The 13,380-nt window shown below is 32.6% G+C and overlaps 3 protein-coding genes across 3 annotated transcripts; all 3 read right to left on the bottom strand.

Moving 5' to 3' along the window:
• Nucleotides 1-3,180: 3,180 nt before the first annotated feature.
• Nucleotides 3,181-6,488, bottom strand: LOC9303223 (anti-sigma-I factor RsgI6). Its single transcript, XM_002867105.2, has 6 exons — nt 5,586-6,488; nt 5,450-5,496; nt 5,126-5,348; nt 4,879-5,042; nt 3,879-4,766; nt 3,181-3,759 (listed from the first exon to the last, which is right to left on the bottom strand). The coding sequence occupies exons 1-6, from the start codon at nt 5,632-5,634 to the stop codon at nt 3,397-3,399; spliced, it is 1,734 nt and encodes a 577-aa protein (XP_002867151.1). The 5' UTR covers nt 5,635-6,488; the 3' UTR covers nt 3,181-3,396.
• Nucleotides 6,489-6,578: 90 nt separating this feature from the next.
• Nucleotides 6,579-7,502, bottom strand: LOC9303222 (40S ribosomal protein S29). The gene is made up of 3 exons (XM_002867104.2): nt 7,295-7,502; nt 6,848-6,947; nt 6,579-6,738 (listed from the first exon to the last, which is right to left on the bottom strand). The coding sequence occupies exons 1-3, from the start codon at nt 7,354-7,356 to the stop codon at nt 6,730-6,732; spliced, it is 171 nt and encodes a 56-aa protein (XP_002867150.1). The 5' UTR covers nt 7,357-7,502; the 3' UTR covers nt 6,579-6,729.
• A 2,774-nt stretch (nt 7,503-10,276) lies between these two features.
• LOC9305262 (putative Peroxidase 48) lies at nt 10,277-12,623 on the bottom strand. Its single transcript, XM_021016755.1, has 4 exons — nt 12,013-12,623; nt 11,413-11,601; nt 11,168-11,333; nt 10,277-11,033 (listed from the first exon to the last, which is right to left on the bottom strand). Exons 1-4 carry the CDS (start codon nt 12,352-12,354, stop codon nt 10,513-10,515), a joined length of 1,218 nt encoding a protein of 405 aa, XP_020872414.1. The 5' UTR covers nt 12,355-12,623; the 3' UTR covers nt 10,277-10,512.
• Nucleotides 12,624-13,380: the final 757 nt, after the last annotated feature.

Genomic DNA, 13,380 nt, shown 5'->3' with positions numbered 1-13,380 from the left:
CTAGAACAGAGCATTGCTTACCTCTATTGTTGCCGAGTAATCATAAGGGACGGATTTTTCTTCACACCCTGCAAAGTGCAAACGACGTTTACATGTTAAAAACATTAGAAAAGTTTTTTCCCCTGATGAAAATTCAACAAATAAAAGACTCAAGAAAAGTTTCTTGTCGACGAACAGACAAAAGATAAATCATGGGGAAAAAACCTAGCTAGGACCATACAGGAGATTTTACATAAGAACAAGAATATTGTAAAATCATAGGATAAGATGGAGAACAACTTGATAGAGATAGACAGCAGAAGGCAAGCAGCAGCAGTAGAAGCTTCATTGTAGGACTAAAGAATCACACGTTGTTGCTGATGGTTAAGGGTTTCTGATAACATTAACATATATGTACATTTTTATGGTAACAATTAACAAAAATATCTTGACCATACTTTAATGAAACTTTTACCACACTTGTTTCCAAACAAGAAATTGCCACACGTGTTCATTAACCGTTAATAGAAGAAGCAACATATGAAATCTAGAAAAATTCTCAATAATCTTCTTTAGGGTACCCTATTGTTTATTGCGCGAGAGGCCAAATATGGAAAGAAAATGTAGTCAATATATAGCATAAATTCTAGTCAATAGTCAATAGATATATGTCTGTTCAAACTTCAAACACAAAGCCAGTAAATACATAATCCTAAAATTTACAAAAAAAACCTAAATGTTATTGTTTTATCTGTCTTTCTAACAGATTTTTTTCCTTTTTTGTATTGTAAAACTAGATTTTAACCCGCGGTACACCGCGGGGCTATATTTTCTTAAAAAAATCAAAATGTAATTTGTTTGATAGATTATTTTGATTGTTAATTTTAGGATTTCACCCGTGGTATACTATCTTTTATAAATATCAACCCAAACCCATCCCATCATATTACCCGTCCCGTGAAATTAAACATCATTTAGTTATTTTTCTTTTTAATAATACTTTTATTTAAAAGCTATATAATTCAAGTCAATTTAAAAATTTCTTTTAAATGGTTCCCATAAGATATATATACATATATATTAAATTTGTATAGAGTTGAAATAATATTAATATTACAAACTTTTTATATAATTTAAATATTATAAATATTTTTAAAAATATGCAATATATATTTTTTGTTATTGAATAAGAGGATATTATGTGTAAGAAATGTAGAAAATAAGAGTTTAATATTTTTATTATGGAGTCGCAAGAAAAATCTTTTATTTCTATACATGTTATTCGTTTATTAATAATAAAAGAAAACAAATCCTTTAAATTAGATATTAACTAAAATAAACGCACCATAATTACTTATTAAGTAACAACCAATAAATTTCACCAAAAAATAGGTAACAACCAATAAATTCTAAACGCAGTAATTAAAGAATGAGATATTAAAAAAAATATCAAATAAGATATAAGAATCTTAAAATAATTGAATATCTAAATAATTTAATTGTTAGTGTCGATTTTAATGCCTTCATTAATGTGGATTTTTTTTTTTTACAGAGAAATATTTCCTAAAGATTATCACATTAATGACTCGGAAAATTAAGGAAGATATGAATTTATGATTCTCGAAATCGTGTTGGTAATATCTTTAATTAATATTTTTCAAATTTAAATAATTAATGCCAATGGCATTCATCCGTAAATACATTTCAACTCCAGGATTTATTTGCTAAAAGTAATCCAAAAATGTATATATAGATTGATAGATTATTTTGATTGTTAATTTTAGGATTTCACCCGTGGTATACTATCTTTTATAAATATCAACCCAAACCCGTCCCATCATATTACCCGTCCCGTGAAATTAAACATCATTTAGTTATTTTTCTTTTTAATAATACTTTTATTTAAAAGCTATATAATTCAAGTCAATTTAAAAATTTCTTTTAAATGGTTCCCATAAGATATATATACATATATATTAAATTTGTATAGAGTTGAAATAATATTAATATTACAAACTTTTTATATAATTTAAATATTATAAATATTTTTAAAAATATGCAATATATATTTTTTGTTATTGAATAAGAGGATATTATGTGTAAGAAATGTAGAAAATAAGAGTTTAATATTTTTATTATGGAGTCGCAAGAAAAATCTTTTATTTCTATACATGTTATTCGTTTATTAATAATAAAAGAAAACAAATCCTTTAAATTAGATATTAACTAAAATAAACGCACCATAATTACTTATTAAGTAACAACCAATAAATTTCACCAAAAAATAGGTAACAACCAATAAATTCTAAACGCAGTAATTAAAGAATGAGATATTAAAAAAAATATCAAATAAGATATAAGAATCTTAAAATAATTGAATATCTAAATAATTTAATTGTTAGTGTCGATTTTAATGCCTTCATTAATGTGGATTTTTTTTTTTACAGAGAAATATTTCCTAAAGATTATCACATTAATGACTCAGAAAATTAAGGAAGATATGAATTTATGATTCTCGAAATCGTGTTGGTAATATCTTTAATTAATATTTTTCAAATTTAAATAATTAATGCTAATGGCATTCATCTGTAAATACATTCCAACTCCAGGATTTATTTGCTAAAAGTCATCCAAAAATGAATATATAGATTATATAGGAGATTGCTTTCATTCCGGTTTTAACCATACCAGAAAATTCGTATGGAATCTACTGATTCTCCGTTTAGTCAAACTCCAGCGAATTGCCAGATATTGGATCAAAAATATAAGTTCAGGCTCCAATATATTGAGGTTTTTGTTTGATGATAATAGATGTTTTATATAATATTAGGACTCCATAAATAATTCAAAATGAATGATATTTGAACTGGCTTTAGAAAAATGGATAAATTATGCTCAACCAAAATTTAACGAAACAGTTAGAGGAAGTTCACTATATATATATATATTATGATCATTCTATCACAATTTCAAAGCTTAAAGTATAACAAACCAACGTAATGATGCTCATGGATACTGACACGTAAGCAAGTGAACTTGAACATTTCGCTTACCTCCAAGGTCGGGAGGAGTCGCTCGGCATTACAACGGTTGAATCGATACGTAAACCCTAAAATCCACAAAAAATCCTAGTAAAGATTTAGGATAGAACAAGGCAACTAAAGTTAAGACTTCAACAACTCAAAAGATTTATTGAAGTAATTAGAGAATGTTATTGATAAATATTCATTACAATACAGAGGCTTAAAACTTTGAGAACCCAACACAATGATGCTCATGATTAAGCCCTTGGTGGTTTCCAGAGACACGGCTATACATATATACCATGTCTAGAATAATAACAAAACAGACTATTTGCCACCATTCTTGACTAAGAATCAAACTACTCAAGTATAAAGTAGTTTTATACTTGGCTTCTTAAACACGAAAAACAAAAGAGGATGCTTGAGTCTCTGAGGAGGAGACATCAGAAGTCAGCTTAAAGCTATGAGAAGCTTTTGAATTGGTGAGAGGATGATCAATTTTGAGATCGTAGTCACCATGGAAGAGAGAAGCTTCAAAGTATCCGTCAGCATCAGTGACACCTGTGGTTTGTCTGCGGAAGCCTCCCCATTCGTGGAGAAGTTTGTCCACAACGTCTCCAGTGGGTAAGTTCTTGAAGTTTCCATCGGTTAGGCACATTCTGTAGCAACCTGATGGAGAATAACCAGACCACGTTACTATTCCTTTCACTTGCGGATGCGCGTGGCCTTCCCTTAGGACCCGCTCAAAATACTTGGCCTGCAAGAAAACTCAACATTAGACATAGAAAAAGTGCTCATAAGATACAGGGGTGGACAAACAATACAGAACAGGATCGGGTGGGAGGTTTTTAACTTTTATAAGAGGATATGAATTACCTGGACATTTGGAGGAGCTTCGACGTCAACCTCAGTGAGCCAAATAGGCAAACCAGTGGCAGCAAGAGTGTCAAGAGCTGATCTCATGTATGGAATGTTTGGAGTCTTGAAATGAGACTCGAGGCCGATCCCTAGCGATATGTTGCCACAAACTCGGATAGATCTAAGCTCCCTAAGCTTCTGCAAATACCTTGCTGGACTAGAATCTGAATCTCTTGATTCCTCTAACGTATTGTATTCATTCATAAACTTGGTTGTCGTTGGATCAAACGCTTGCGCCATCTTAAAGATGTTATATGAGGCTTTAGGACCCATCTTGTCCTCAAAGTAGGAGAAATGGAGATTCTCATTCACAACGTCCCAACCCGCAAGCTGGCCCTTGTATCGTGAGACCACCGAGAAAACCCTTCGTTTCACAGCGTTGTAGAGGTCGTTACCAGACAGAGAATTCACCCATCCAGGTTGATACTTAGGATCATTCCATAAAATATTGTGGCCACGTACAGCAACCCCATGCTGCTTGAAGAATCGCAACATCGCGTCAGCCGTTGAGTAATCCTCTTTGCCTCTTACAACTTCTGTGCTGTACCATTTCATCTCGTTCGCGAAAGTTGTCACCGTGAACCTTTGAGTGAACCAGTTTTGGTATGCTTTATTCCCGAGAATGTTCTTTTCTACCTCGCACCCGAATGGGAATCCGAGTTTCCTCTGTTCAATGGAAATGGTTGCTTTTGGTATCGGCTGGCCTTTGCTGTTCACGGCTCTGATTTTCACGGTTCTCTTTCTCTCCTTCTGAATACTTTGTTCGTGGTGAGAGTTCCACTCTTCTTGTGTGAATGGTTGCAACGAGACACTATCAACCCAAATCTCAACAGTTGTATCCTCGCTCTACACATGAACAATGAAACAGGACTAAGCATGGCTGGAAAATAAATTAGCGGAACGCAGAAACTGGCAACCATTCAAAATTTAGAAACAATTAAGGCCATGAAATAGATACCTCAAAATAGAGTTGGGCAGGGCCAGATTCATCAACAGTGAGACCACCCTTAAGCATGGACCAGCATTTGGATTCAGCAACAACTGAACCAGCATGCTTATATTCACCATTCTTCTTGAAAACGGCTTTCACAGGAGCCTTTCCTTTGCTTACTTGTAACCAAGCTACGAGGAACATAATATTTTAGAATTGGCACAAAATCTTATGAAGTGTGGTGCAAGAAACACAAAATCGGAATTATTTTTACCAGAGAAAGTGTAGAGAAGTCCCTTTTCCAAATAAACCTTCTGTGAAACACTGTCATAAGGTTGTTTCCTGTCTCGTGCAACAACAAAATTATGGTTTCCAATTTTTCTGAAATCGACTTTCGCGTTTCCGAATGGTGTCCAGCCTAGGGAACCACCATCTCGTAGGTCAGGGTTTACGATGATTCCTCCATTGTACTGTGGTTTTAAAGGGATCTCTAGACACTGCACCAAAACAATAGATATAATTAATTACTTAATTATTACAACAAGAATTACAACAAACATTCTCTAAAGTCAGGTAACAAAACAGAGCAATTGCTTGCCTCTATGGTTGCAGAATAATCATACGGCACGACTTTTGATTCACACCCTGCAAATGTTTTCAAACAAAAAACATTACACACTTTGTTTCCTTAATAATAAAAGTGAGAAAAAACATTAAAGAAAATGAAGAACAACTTGATAGAGAAAGGCTGCAGAGGACAACAAGCAGCAGCAAACGCTTCATTGTGGAATCAAAAGAACAAACCGATGATGATGAAGGAGATGTAAATTCCTTTTGTATGTCTTATTGTATGACTTTTCCAGTGATAAATAGTGGAAATCTTTACTATTCTTGATGATCGTGATATATTTATTGAACTAATAGAAGCTTTACTTTCTAGACGTAGAAAAATAAACTTTACTATTCTTGATGCCCTTGATATGTATATTAACTATTATGAACTTTTTACCATCCTAGTTTTGGAAAACAAAATTCAAGATATATCCATAACTATTAATAGAACCGTCAGATTAAATTTCAGAAGAAATTCTCATAACTATCATCCATTTACAGATGCAAGATATTGGAAACAAATACACAAATATAGTAAGAAAAAATTAATAGTACATAAAATGATAAAGCTCCCAAAAGAAATACACACAAACCAATCTAACAGCAAAACCAAAGCTATTGGTTATCATTATGAAAAAAAAAAAAACACAAAACCATAAAATAGCGATGTCTTTCATAATTAGTAATTGTCATGCTTTGACATAATTTCATCAATAAAAAGGAGTGCCTTATTTGAGTTACAAAAAAAAAGAGTCCGATTTTTTATATAAAATGAAATTATGCCTTTGCTTTAAGCATTGAATGTTTTGTTAACGTAAAATAAAGATGACAAAATCAAAATAAGAAATATTCATTCATTTACACATATACTAAGAAAACCTAGAAGAACACATGTACACGCGACCAATGAAAGTTAACATAATTTCAAGCAAGCATAAGAAGATATAAGTCTAGTATCTAAAGAGACCACCAATTCGATAGAATGTATAGTGGCACAATATTGTAAGAAACTTGGCCACTGAGTCTCAGCTACAACTTCCGGGTGTGTTCAAACAATTTTCAGTTACATTCTATAGAGATAGCTTCTAATCAATTAAGCAAATATATTTGAAAAATTTATAAGCAATAGTAGACCAAAGTAACGCATAGATTCAACAGCTCAAAAACATTATCAAATTAGTTCAATGTCGATAAATCGATTACAAAGTTCAACGCATAAAGTTTAAAAACCCAAAAGACACGATGCTCCTGTGTAAACATCGATCATCAACGGTACTGCAAAGAAAGGCAAAACAAAACCAGAACAATGAATAAGCTAATACCCAAGAGCTTGTCATGGTTCAAAATCCAATGAAGAAACTGATAAAATCATCAAAGTATTTACCTTAATGAAACCGATTTCCTTGGCGTTGCTACGGAAACACTGTCTGCAGCAATTGAGACCATACTTCCTGATTAGCCCATGGGAGTTTCCACACACACGGCTACAAAACATATCCATGAATCATTAGATTGCTCAACAATCTATAACACTAATCCATATTTTATTAACAAAATGGATAACAAAACAATGTTTAACGTTAAACCAAGAAAAAAATGGATTGAAGAAATCTAACAAGACAACTTAAACAGAGAGTAACATATCTTAATTATCCTAAGCAAAATTTCACATCAAAAGTTTAATATAATCAATGAGGATCAGATTCAGAAAAAAAATCTTCCTCTATTAACACCAAATGATAAACATGAAAATTTCTTAGGCAAGCCAAATTTATCAAGACTAAACAGAAATTAAAAGAAAAGGCGAGATAGGGGAAGAATATAACAATACCATAAGCGAGAACCAGGACCGTATTTCTTAGGATGAGAATTCCAGACGTTGGAGTGACCCATTCTCGTCGACTGCTCTCTGCTCACAGCTCAAAGCGATTAGATCAAGAAGACGAGACAAGTGCGGCGCGAGAGAGGGATAACCAAATTTGTAAACCCTAGTTATTTGTGGTCCTCAAATATGTATGGGCCTTATATATGGGCCTAATCACAAGTAGACTAGCCTATTCTCAGATTAGCGCTACTAAATTTTCACTTATACTATTATTTAATGGTATACCAAGCGTATATATGGGCCTAATTACGAGGCTTATCTAGAAAACTTAGCCCATTCTCAATACTAGCTCTACTACATCTCCCTGAATCCTGATTGAAGCAGAGCACTAGTCCTAAATATGTATACTTTAAAAAATAAAACAGTTTATGTAAAATATTATTTGAAAAATAAGAAAACTATATATTTTAAATAATTTTATATAAAAATAAATTAAAAAAAAACATTTTTAAATAAAGAAATAAATGTTAAAAATTTAAATTATGTATACTTAAGAAAATAAAATAGTTTATCATAAATATTATTTGAAAAAATAAAAAAACATCAAAGTTAAATAATGATATAAAAATATAAAAAAAGAAGCGTTAAAATTTTTAATTATGCGTAAAACATATTAAACCTAGAACACCTCTTAAGCAGTTGGATGTTGTATCCAATTAGTTTACAAAAAAAATAAAAATTTAACACTTATCTTTAAGAAAATAGTTTATCCAAAATATTATTTAGATTGAAAAACCTTAAAATTTTAATAGTAATATAAAAATAAGTTTAAAAACATTTTTAATAAAAAAACAAGTGTTAAAAATTTATATTATGTGTAAACCATGTAAAACCTAGAACACCTCTTAAGGGTTTGGATGTTGTGTCTAATTAATTTACACAAAATTTAAAAATTTAACACTTATCTAAAAAAAAAACCATAAAGTTTTATTAGTAATGTAAAAATATGATTCTAAAAACATTTTTTAATAATAAAAAAAACAAGTGTTAAAAATTTATATTATATGTGTAAACCATGTTGAACCTAGAACACCTCTTAGGGGTTTGGATGTTGTGTCCAATTAGTTTACACAAAATTTTAAAATTTAACACTTATCCAAAAAAACTTAAAAGTTTAAATAGTAATATAAAAATATGAGTTTAAAAACACTTTTTAATAATAATAAAAAAACAAGTGTTAAAAATTTATATTATGTGTAAACCATGTTGAACCTAGAACACTTCTTAGGGGTTTGGATGTTGTGTCCAATTAGTTTACACAAAATTTAAAAATTTAACACTTATTAAAAAAAAACATAAAGTTTTAATAGTAATATAAATATATGATTTTAAAAACATTTTTAATAAAAAAAATTAGTGTTAAAAATTTATATTATGTGTAAACCATGTTGAACCTAGAACACCTCTTAGGGGTTTGGATGTTGTGTCCAATTAGTTTACACAAAATTTAAAAATTTTAAACTTATTCAAAAAAACTTAAAATAGTAATATAAAAAGATGAGTTTAAAAACATTTTTTAATAAAACAAAAAAAAACAAGTGTTAAGAATTTATATTATGTGTAAACCATGTTGAACCTAGAACACCTCTTAGGGGTTTGGATGTTGTATCCAATTAGTTTACACAAAATTTAAAATTTAACACTTATCCAAAAAAAACTTAAAGTTTTAATAGTAATATAAAAAGATGAGTTTAAAAACATTTTTAATAAAAAAAAAAACAAGTGTTAAAATTTTATATTATGTGTAAACTATGTTGAACCTAGAACACCTCTTAGGGGTTTGGATGTTGTGTCCAATTAATTTACACAAAATTAAAAAATTTAACACTTATCAAAAAAGAATATAGAAAAGGAAATTAAAAAAGAAATACCTTTTGATTGACGAAAGAGATCCCTTGACGAAACCCTAAGATTTCTAGGTGACTCGTCGGAGCCATGGAAACAGTACCAAACACAGATCATGATTTGTTTCTCTACTCGCTAGTTACTTTCACTGTCCTTGTCTTCTTTATATCCTCTTTCCCGCTTTCGCATCCTTGGTCGTGGTCGTGTTCTCCTTCGCCGTCAGAATGCACCGCCTAACTTGACATAAAATTGATCTGGATTGACTTAAGATGTAGTCACAACAGAGGGTTTTGAGATCAATCACCAAAAAGAGATGATTTATGTTCCGATCAATCTTACGGTGAAGTTGTTGCAGAGAACATCGGCTTACTTCATTGTCTACATAGATCATCGGCGAACCTCTCTTTATGATATTGGCAGAGCTTATAGTTCGAGAAGAGAACTACAAAAAGAAAAAGATGATTTTTTTGGTTTTGATTTCGAAGAAGAAAAAAGAATGGAGAACTTTGATCTCTCATGGAAGAAGAGAGAATGACCTAAGTGTCTTTATATAAGCAACGTTTGTTCAATGGAAAAAGGAAAGTTTGGACTATTTCCTTTTTTTCAACGAGTGTCGGATATTTCCTTTTCTTATTTGAGTTTCAAAACGAAAAAGGAAATTTATCATAAGAGTAACAAACAAAATAACTTAACCGTTTACTTTTAGAATCAGTAATAAACAACAAAATCAACTTTAAAAAGCGATTTGATCCCACAAAAATAAACTTTCAGAAAGTTACAGTTTTACATCTGTTACAAAAGCTAATGATAATCATCGAATTTTTTGAAACAAAACAGCAACCAAGAAGTGTCTTTTTTTATGTCTTATGCATAGCTTTGTTCAAAATCAATACTTTAGAGTTAGTCAATTAAATTTATGTGCAAATCTCTGTTCTTTTGCTTTTATAAGCAAATTGCATGAAGAAACTACAAAAAAAAAAGTGAAAGACGAATGTAATACCAACTACCAAGCTTATCATTTTTCTACCTAATTCATCATCTCATATGTTAAGCACGCCTACAACTTTTTGACATCAATAGTAGTACAACGAAGCCTGCCCTTTTTGGCACAAACCAAAGTGACATTTCCGATCAACAAATGAGGCCAGAGCCAAGATGCAGTAAAAAAATTGGTGATGATCACACTCAATGAGGGATTGTTCTCAACTTATTTATCTGCCTTCTGAAATCAAACTCACAATCCTCAATTCACTTTCTACATATTCGAAAAAAAAATCAAATCTTATCAACAGGAGTCCGCTAAAGTGGTAAAAGAGAGATCAGTTCCTCGGGAGGGCCTTTGAGCAGCTTGTTCTCACTTGTCCTAGTGGACCAGTCAAAACATGATTGCTTGACAGTTTCATCATAGACATAGCAAATTCTCTGCGGAACAACAGAGGATCAGAAGCATATGCCCTCACCCACATCTCAGTCACCTCACTACCCATTAGTTGCTGGTCAGAAAACAGCAACCCTTTCTTCTGCATCAGTCTTCTGAAGTAGCGTGTTCCAAAATTTTCATCACCACCTTCATTGTTGTAGCTCAAGTCAATCACTTCATCGTTCCTTTTTCCTGAGCTCATACCGTAGCTGTTTTCGGAATCTGATGCAGGTAAGGACGGTAGTAAACCAGTGCCAGGGGAAGCAGATGGAGATGAAGCCGAGACAGAGAAGGGGCATTTGGTTTTCAGTTCTTGGAGGAACCCTGGATTGAGTTCAGGGTCAGGCTTCCCGGTTGCTGAGAAGTTGTAGAGGCGATTCTTAAAAAATGTGCAATGCGTGATGCCTATGCTGTGTGCTCCTGCATTAAGATCATTCAGAAGAAAAGAATCATGTCACAAAGAGTCAACCATTTCCAAGAAGTGAGGAATGCCCCAATACGACACTATTTAGCTAAGCAAAGAGAGATGTTGATATCTAAAAGTGAGAAATTACCAAATAAGCTGACGGTTTCTCTCTCGTTGAATCCTCTGACAGAAAACCTTTCAAGAATCTCCGAGAGAGTAGCGTCTGGTGCAGGAAGCTGTTGTTCTGCAATCTCCCTGAAGGCTGCTGCACTATCCTTCCTTCCAGTTTCTAGAGGATAAAATGGACCACCAGCCTGAGAGTTTCAAAGACATTATTAAGCGTTGCAGAAGTATTAACATGCACAAACCAGAAGAGAGAGTGAGGCAATTTACCACTAGGACTGCTTCTCTAGCTGCCAATACAAGAAGGTCGGCGCAGGACACAACTCCGGGACAGACATTCTCTAGCTCAGACTTAATGGCGTCAATCACATCAAAGCCTTTCAAGGATAGGTTTGGAGATGCATCTTTCTCAGAAGTATGTGCTTCATCTGCGTCTAGAAGGACTGATGCATCACATCCCTGCAGCAAAAACACAATTCACCAAATTGTAGCATGAGCAAACTACAACAAGTGCTAAAGAAAACACAGAATTTGATAAAAACTGAGCAAATCCAAACTGTAACATGAGCAAATCTGAGGATCAAACACATAACTTCTGCATATCCGTATTTGATTCACAAAGCATGCTAATAACATCAAAACTTGAGTATCAAACACATAACTTCTGCATATCCGTAGCCAAGATTGAGAGATAAACACCTAAAATCTACTGAGAAAGCATAATTCCACTGACAGATATGAACTCAAATCTGAGATAGAGATATCACAATCGAACATTCCCGAAACAAGATCCCAAACAATCTTCCACAGATCGAGCTTAGCGAAATCAAAATTACAAGAAAGGGAAAGCCAGATATCAGAAAATCTGACCTCGATGAAGCAATCGTGAAAGAGGAGACGGATAAGAGACGGAGCCACGCTGGGTGTGACATTGTAGATATCTCTGCTAGCTTTCGCGATGATTTTCTCGGCGGTAGGGCAAGATTCACGGTAGTAATCGTAGTGGAGGTGAGATCGATCGATATCTTCAGCGATTGACATGTACATGAATTCATCTTCGAAGAGAGATTTCTCGGAAACCTTACCTCCGTTACGATTTCCCGGTGAATCGTTCGCGAAACGAAATTCGACGCCTTTAATCGCAAAGTAGATGCTGAGAGCGATAACGGAGCAAGTAAGTAAAGCGATCTTGTAGTCTCCGAGAAACCTCATTCTCTCCTCTTCTTCTTCTGATCTTTCTTAGTCTACGATTGTGATTTGGAAACTTTCGAGAAGTGTGAAATTGGAGATTATGAGCTAAAGGAAGGAAAGAGCGGGAAATCGAAACGAAAGGACGAATTTACCCTTGCTCCTCGATTAGTCGGTTCGGTGATTTGTTACAGGACGGTTAAGTTTACGAAATGTCGAATTTACCCTTGTTGTTTCAGTGTGGCTTCGTTCACGAGGGAGCTACAATCTGGTGTTACAAGAACACAGTACACATCATACTCTCGGAGATTTTGTTTCAATTTTATAACAAAATAACAACAACAACAAAATGTGTATCAAGAGACTATATAGAGTACTAGTTAATGTTAGAGGTTTTATTATTCTAAGACTTGTAAGAAAGAGTACTATCATTTTCACATTTAGTCTGTAGGATCAGTCAAAACATTACTAGAATTTCTCGAGCTTGCTATTCAAAAATTGAACCGAACGATACAGTGTCTAGAAACAAAAAGAGAAAATTGGTTGGAGCATTATAGTCATCAAGGTGATCACATCTCAAGTTTTGTAACTTTCTATTGTCGATGTTAATTTTTGGTGTACTTGTCTCCTGCATCATGATTAATGGATTTGGATATAGTGTGGTTGGTTGGTCCAATAAAATTTTAAAACACACAATTTAACGGAAAAGATTATTAAGAAAAGGTATTGTATAATTTGTTTCTTACGAATTTGGAAGGGTTTTTATTTTCATTAGCTGTCATTTCAATAAATTTTTTGATTAATTCTTGTAATTATAAATGATCAAATTTAGTGTATTTTAGGGAAAACTCAAACTTGAGCGTATTATTCCAAAATTTAATAATTATAAATACATGTGGAACTTAAAAATAAAATATAAAGGATATGAGAAAAGTAGGAAGGTAGAAACAGTCACCGTTTATGGGCTTTGGTGTCAAATAAACTATGAAATTCTAAAAACTAATACTATAACTTACAATTATTATATGGTATAATGAACCGATCTTTATA

This window comes from Arabidopsis lyrata, assembly GCF_000004255.2.
Source record: "Arabidopsis lyrata subsp. lyrata unplaced genomic scaffold ARALYscaffold_7, whole genome shotgun sequence".
Taxonomy (NCBI): Eukaryota; Viridiplantae; Streptophyta; class Magnoliopsida; order Brassicales; family Brassicaceae; genus Arabidopsis; species Arabidopsis lyrata.
This window is presented reverse-complemented; position numbering and strand designations above follow the sequence as displayed.

Coding starts and splice junctions, on each gene's coding strand:
- LOC9303223 (XM_002867105.2), bottom strand. CDS start 5,634: ATGAAGCGTTTGCTGCTGCTTGTTGTCCTCTGCAGCCTTTCTCTATCA. Junction 5,497..5,585: donor CTGCAGCCTTTCTCTATCAA/GTTGTTCTTCAT, acceptor AAACATTTGCAG/GGTGTGAATCAAAAGTCGTG. Junction 4,767..4,878: donor CTGCCCAACTCTATTTTGAG/GTATCTATTTCA, acceptor GTTCATGTGTAG/AGCGAGGATACAACTGTTGA.
- LOC9303222 (XM_002867104.2), bottom strand. CDS start 7,356: ATGGGTCACTCCAACGTCTGGAATTCTCATCCTAAGAAATACGGTCCT. Junction 6,948..7,294: donor GGTCCTGGTTCTCGCTTATG/GTATTGTTATAT, acceptor TATGTTTTGTAG/CCGTGTGTGTGGAAACTCCC.
- LOC9305262 (XM_021016755.1), bottom strand. CDS start 12,354: ATGAGGTTTCTCGGAGACTACAAGATCGCTTTACTTACTTGCTCCGTT. Junction 11,602..12,012: donor TTCACGATTGCTTCATCGAG/GTCAGATTTTCT, acceptor TTTTTGCTGCAG/GGATGTGATGCATCAGTCCT. Junction 11,334..11,412: donor CTAGAGAAGCAGTCCTAGTG/GTAAATTGCCTC, acceptor TGAAACTCTCAG/GCTGGTGGTCCATTTTATCC.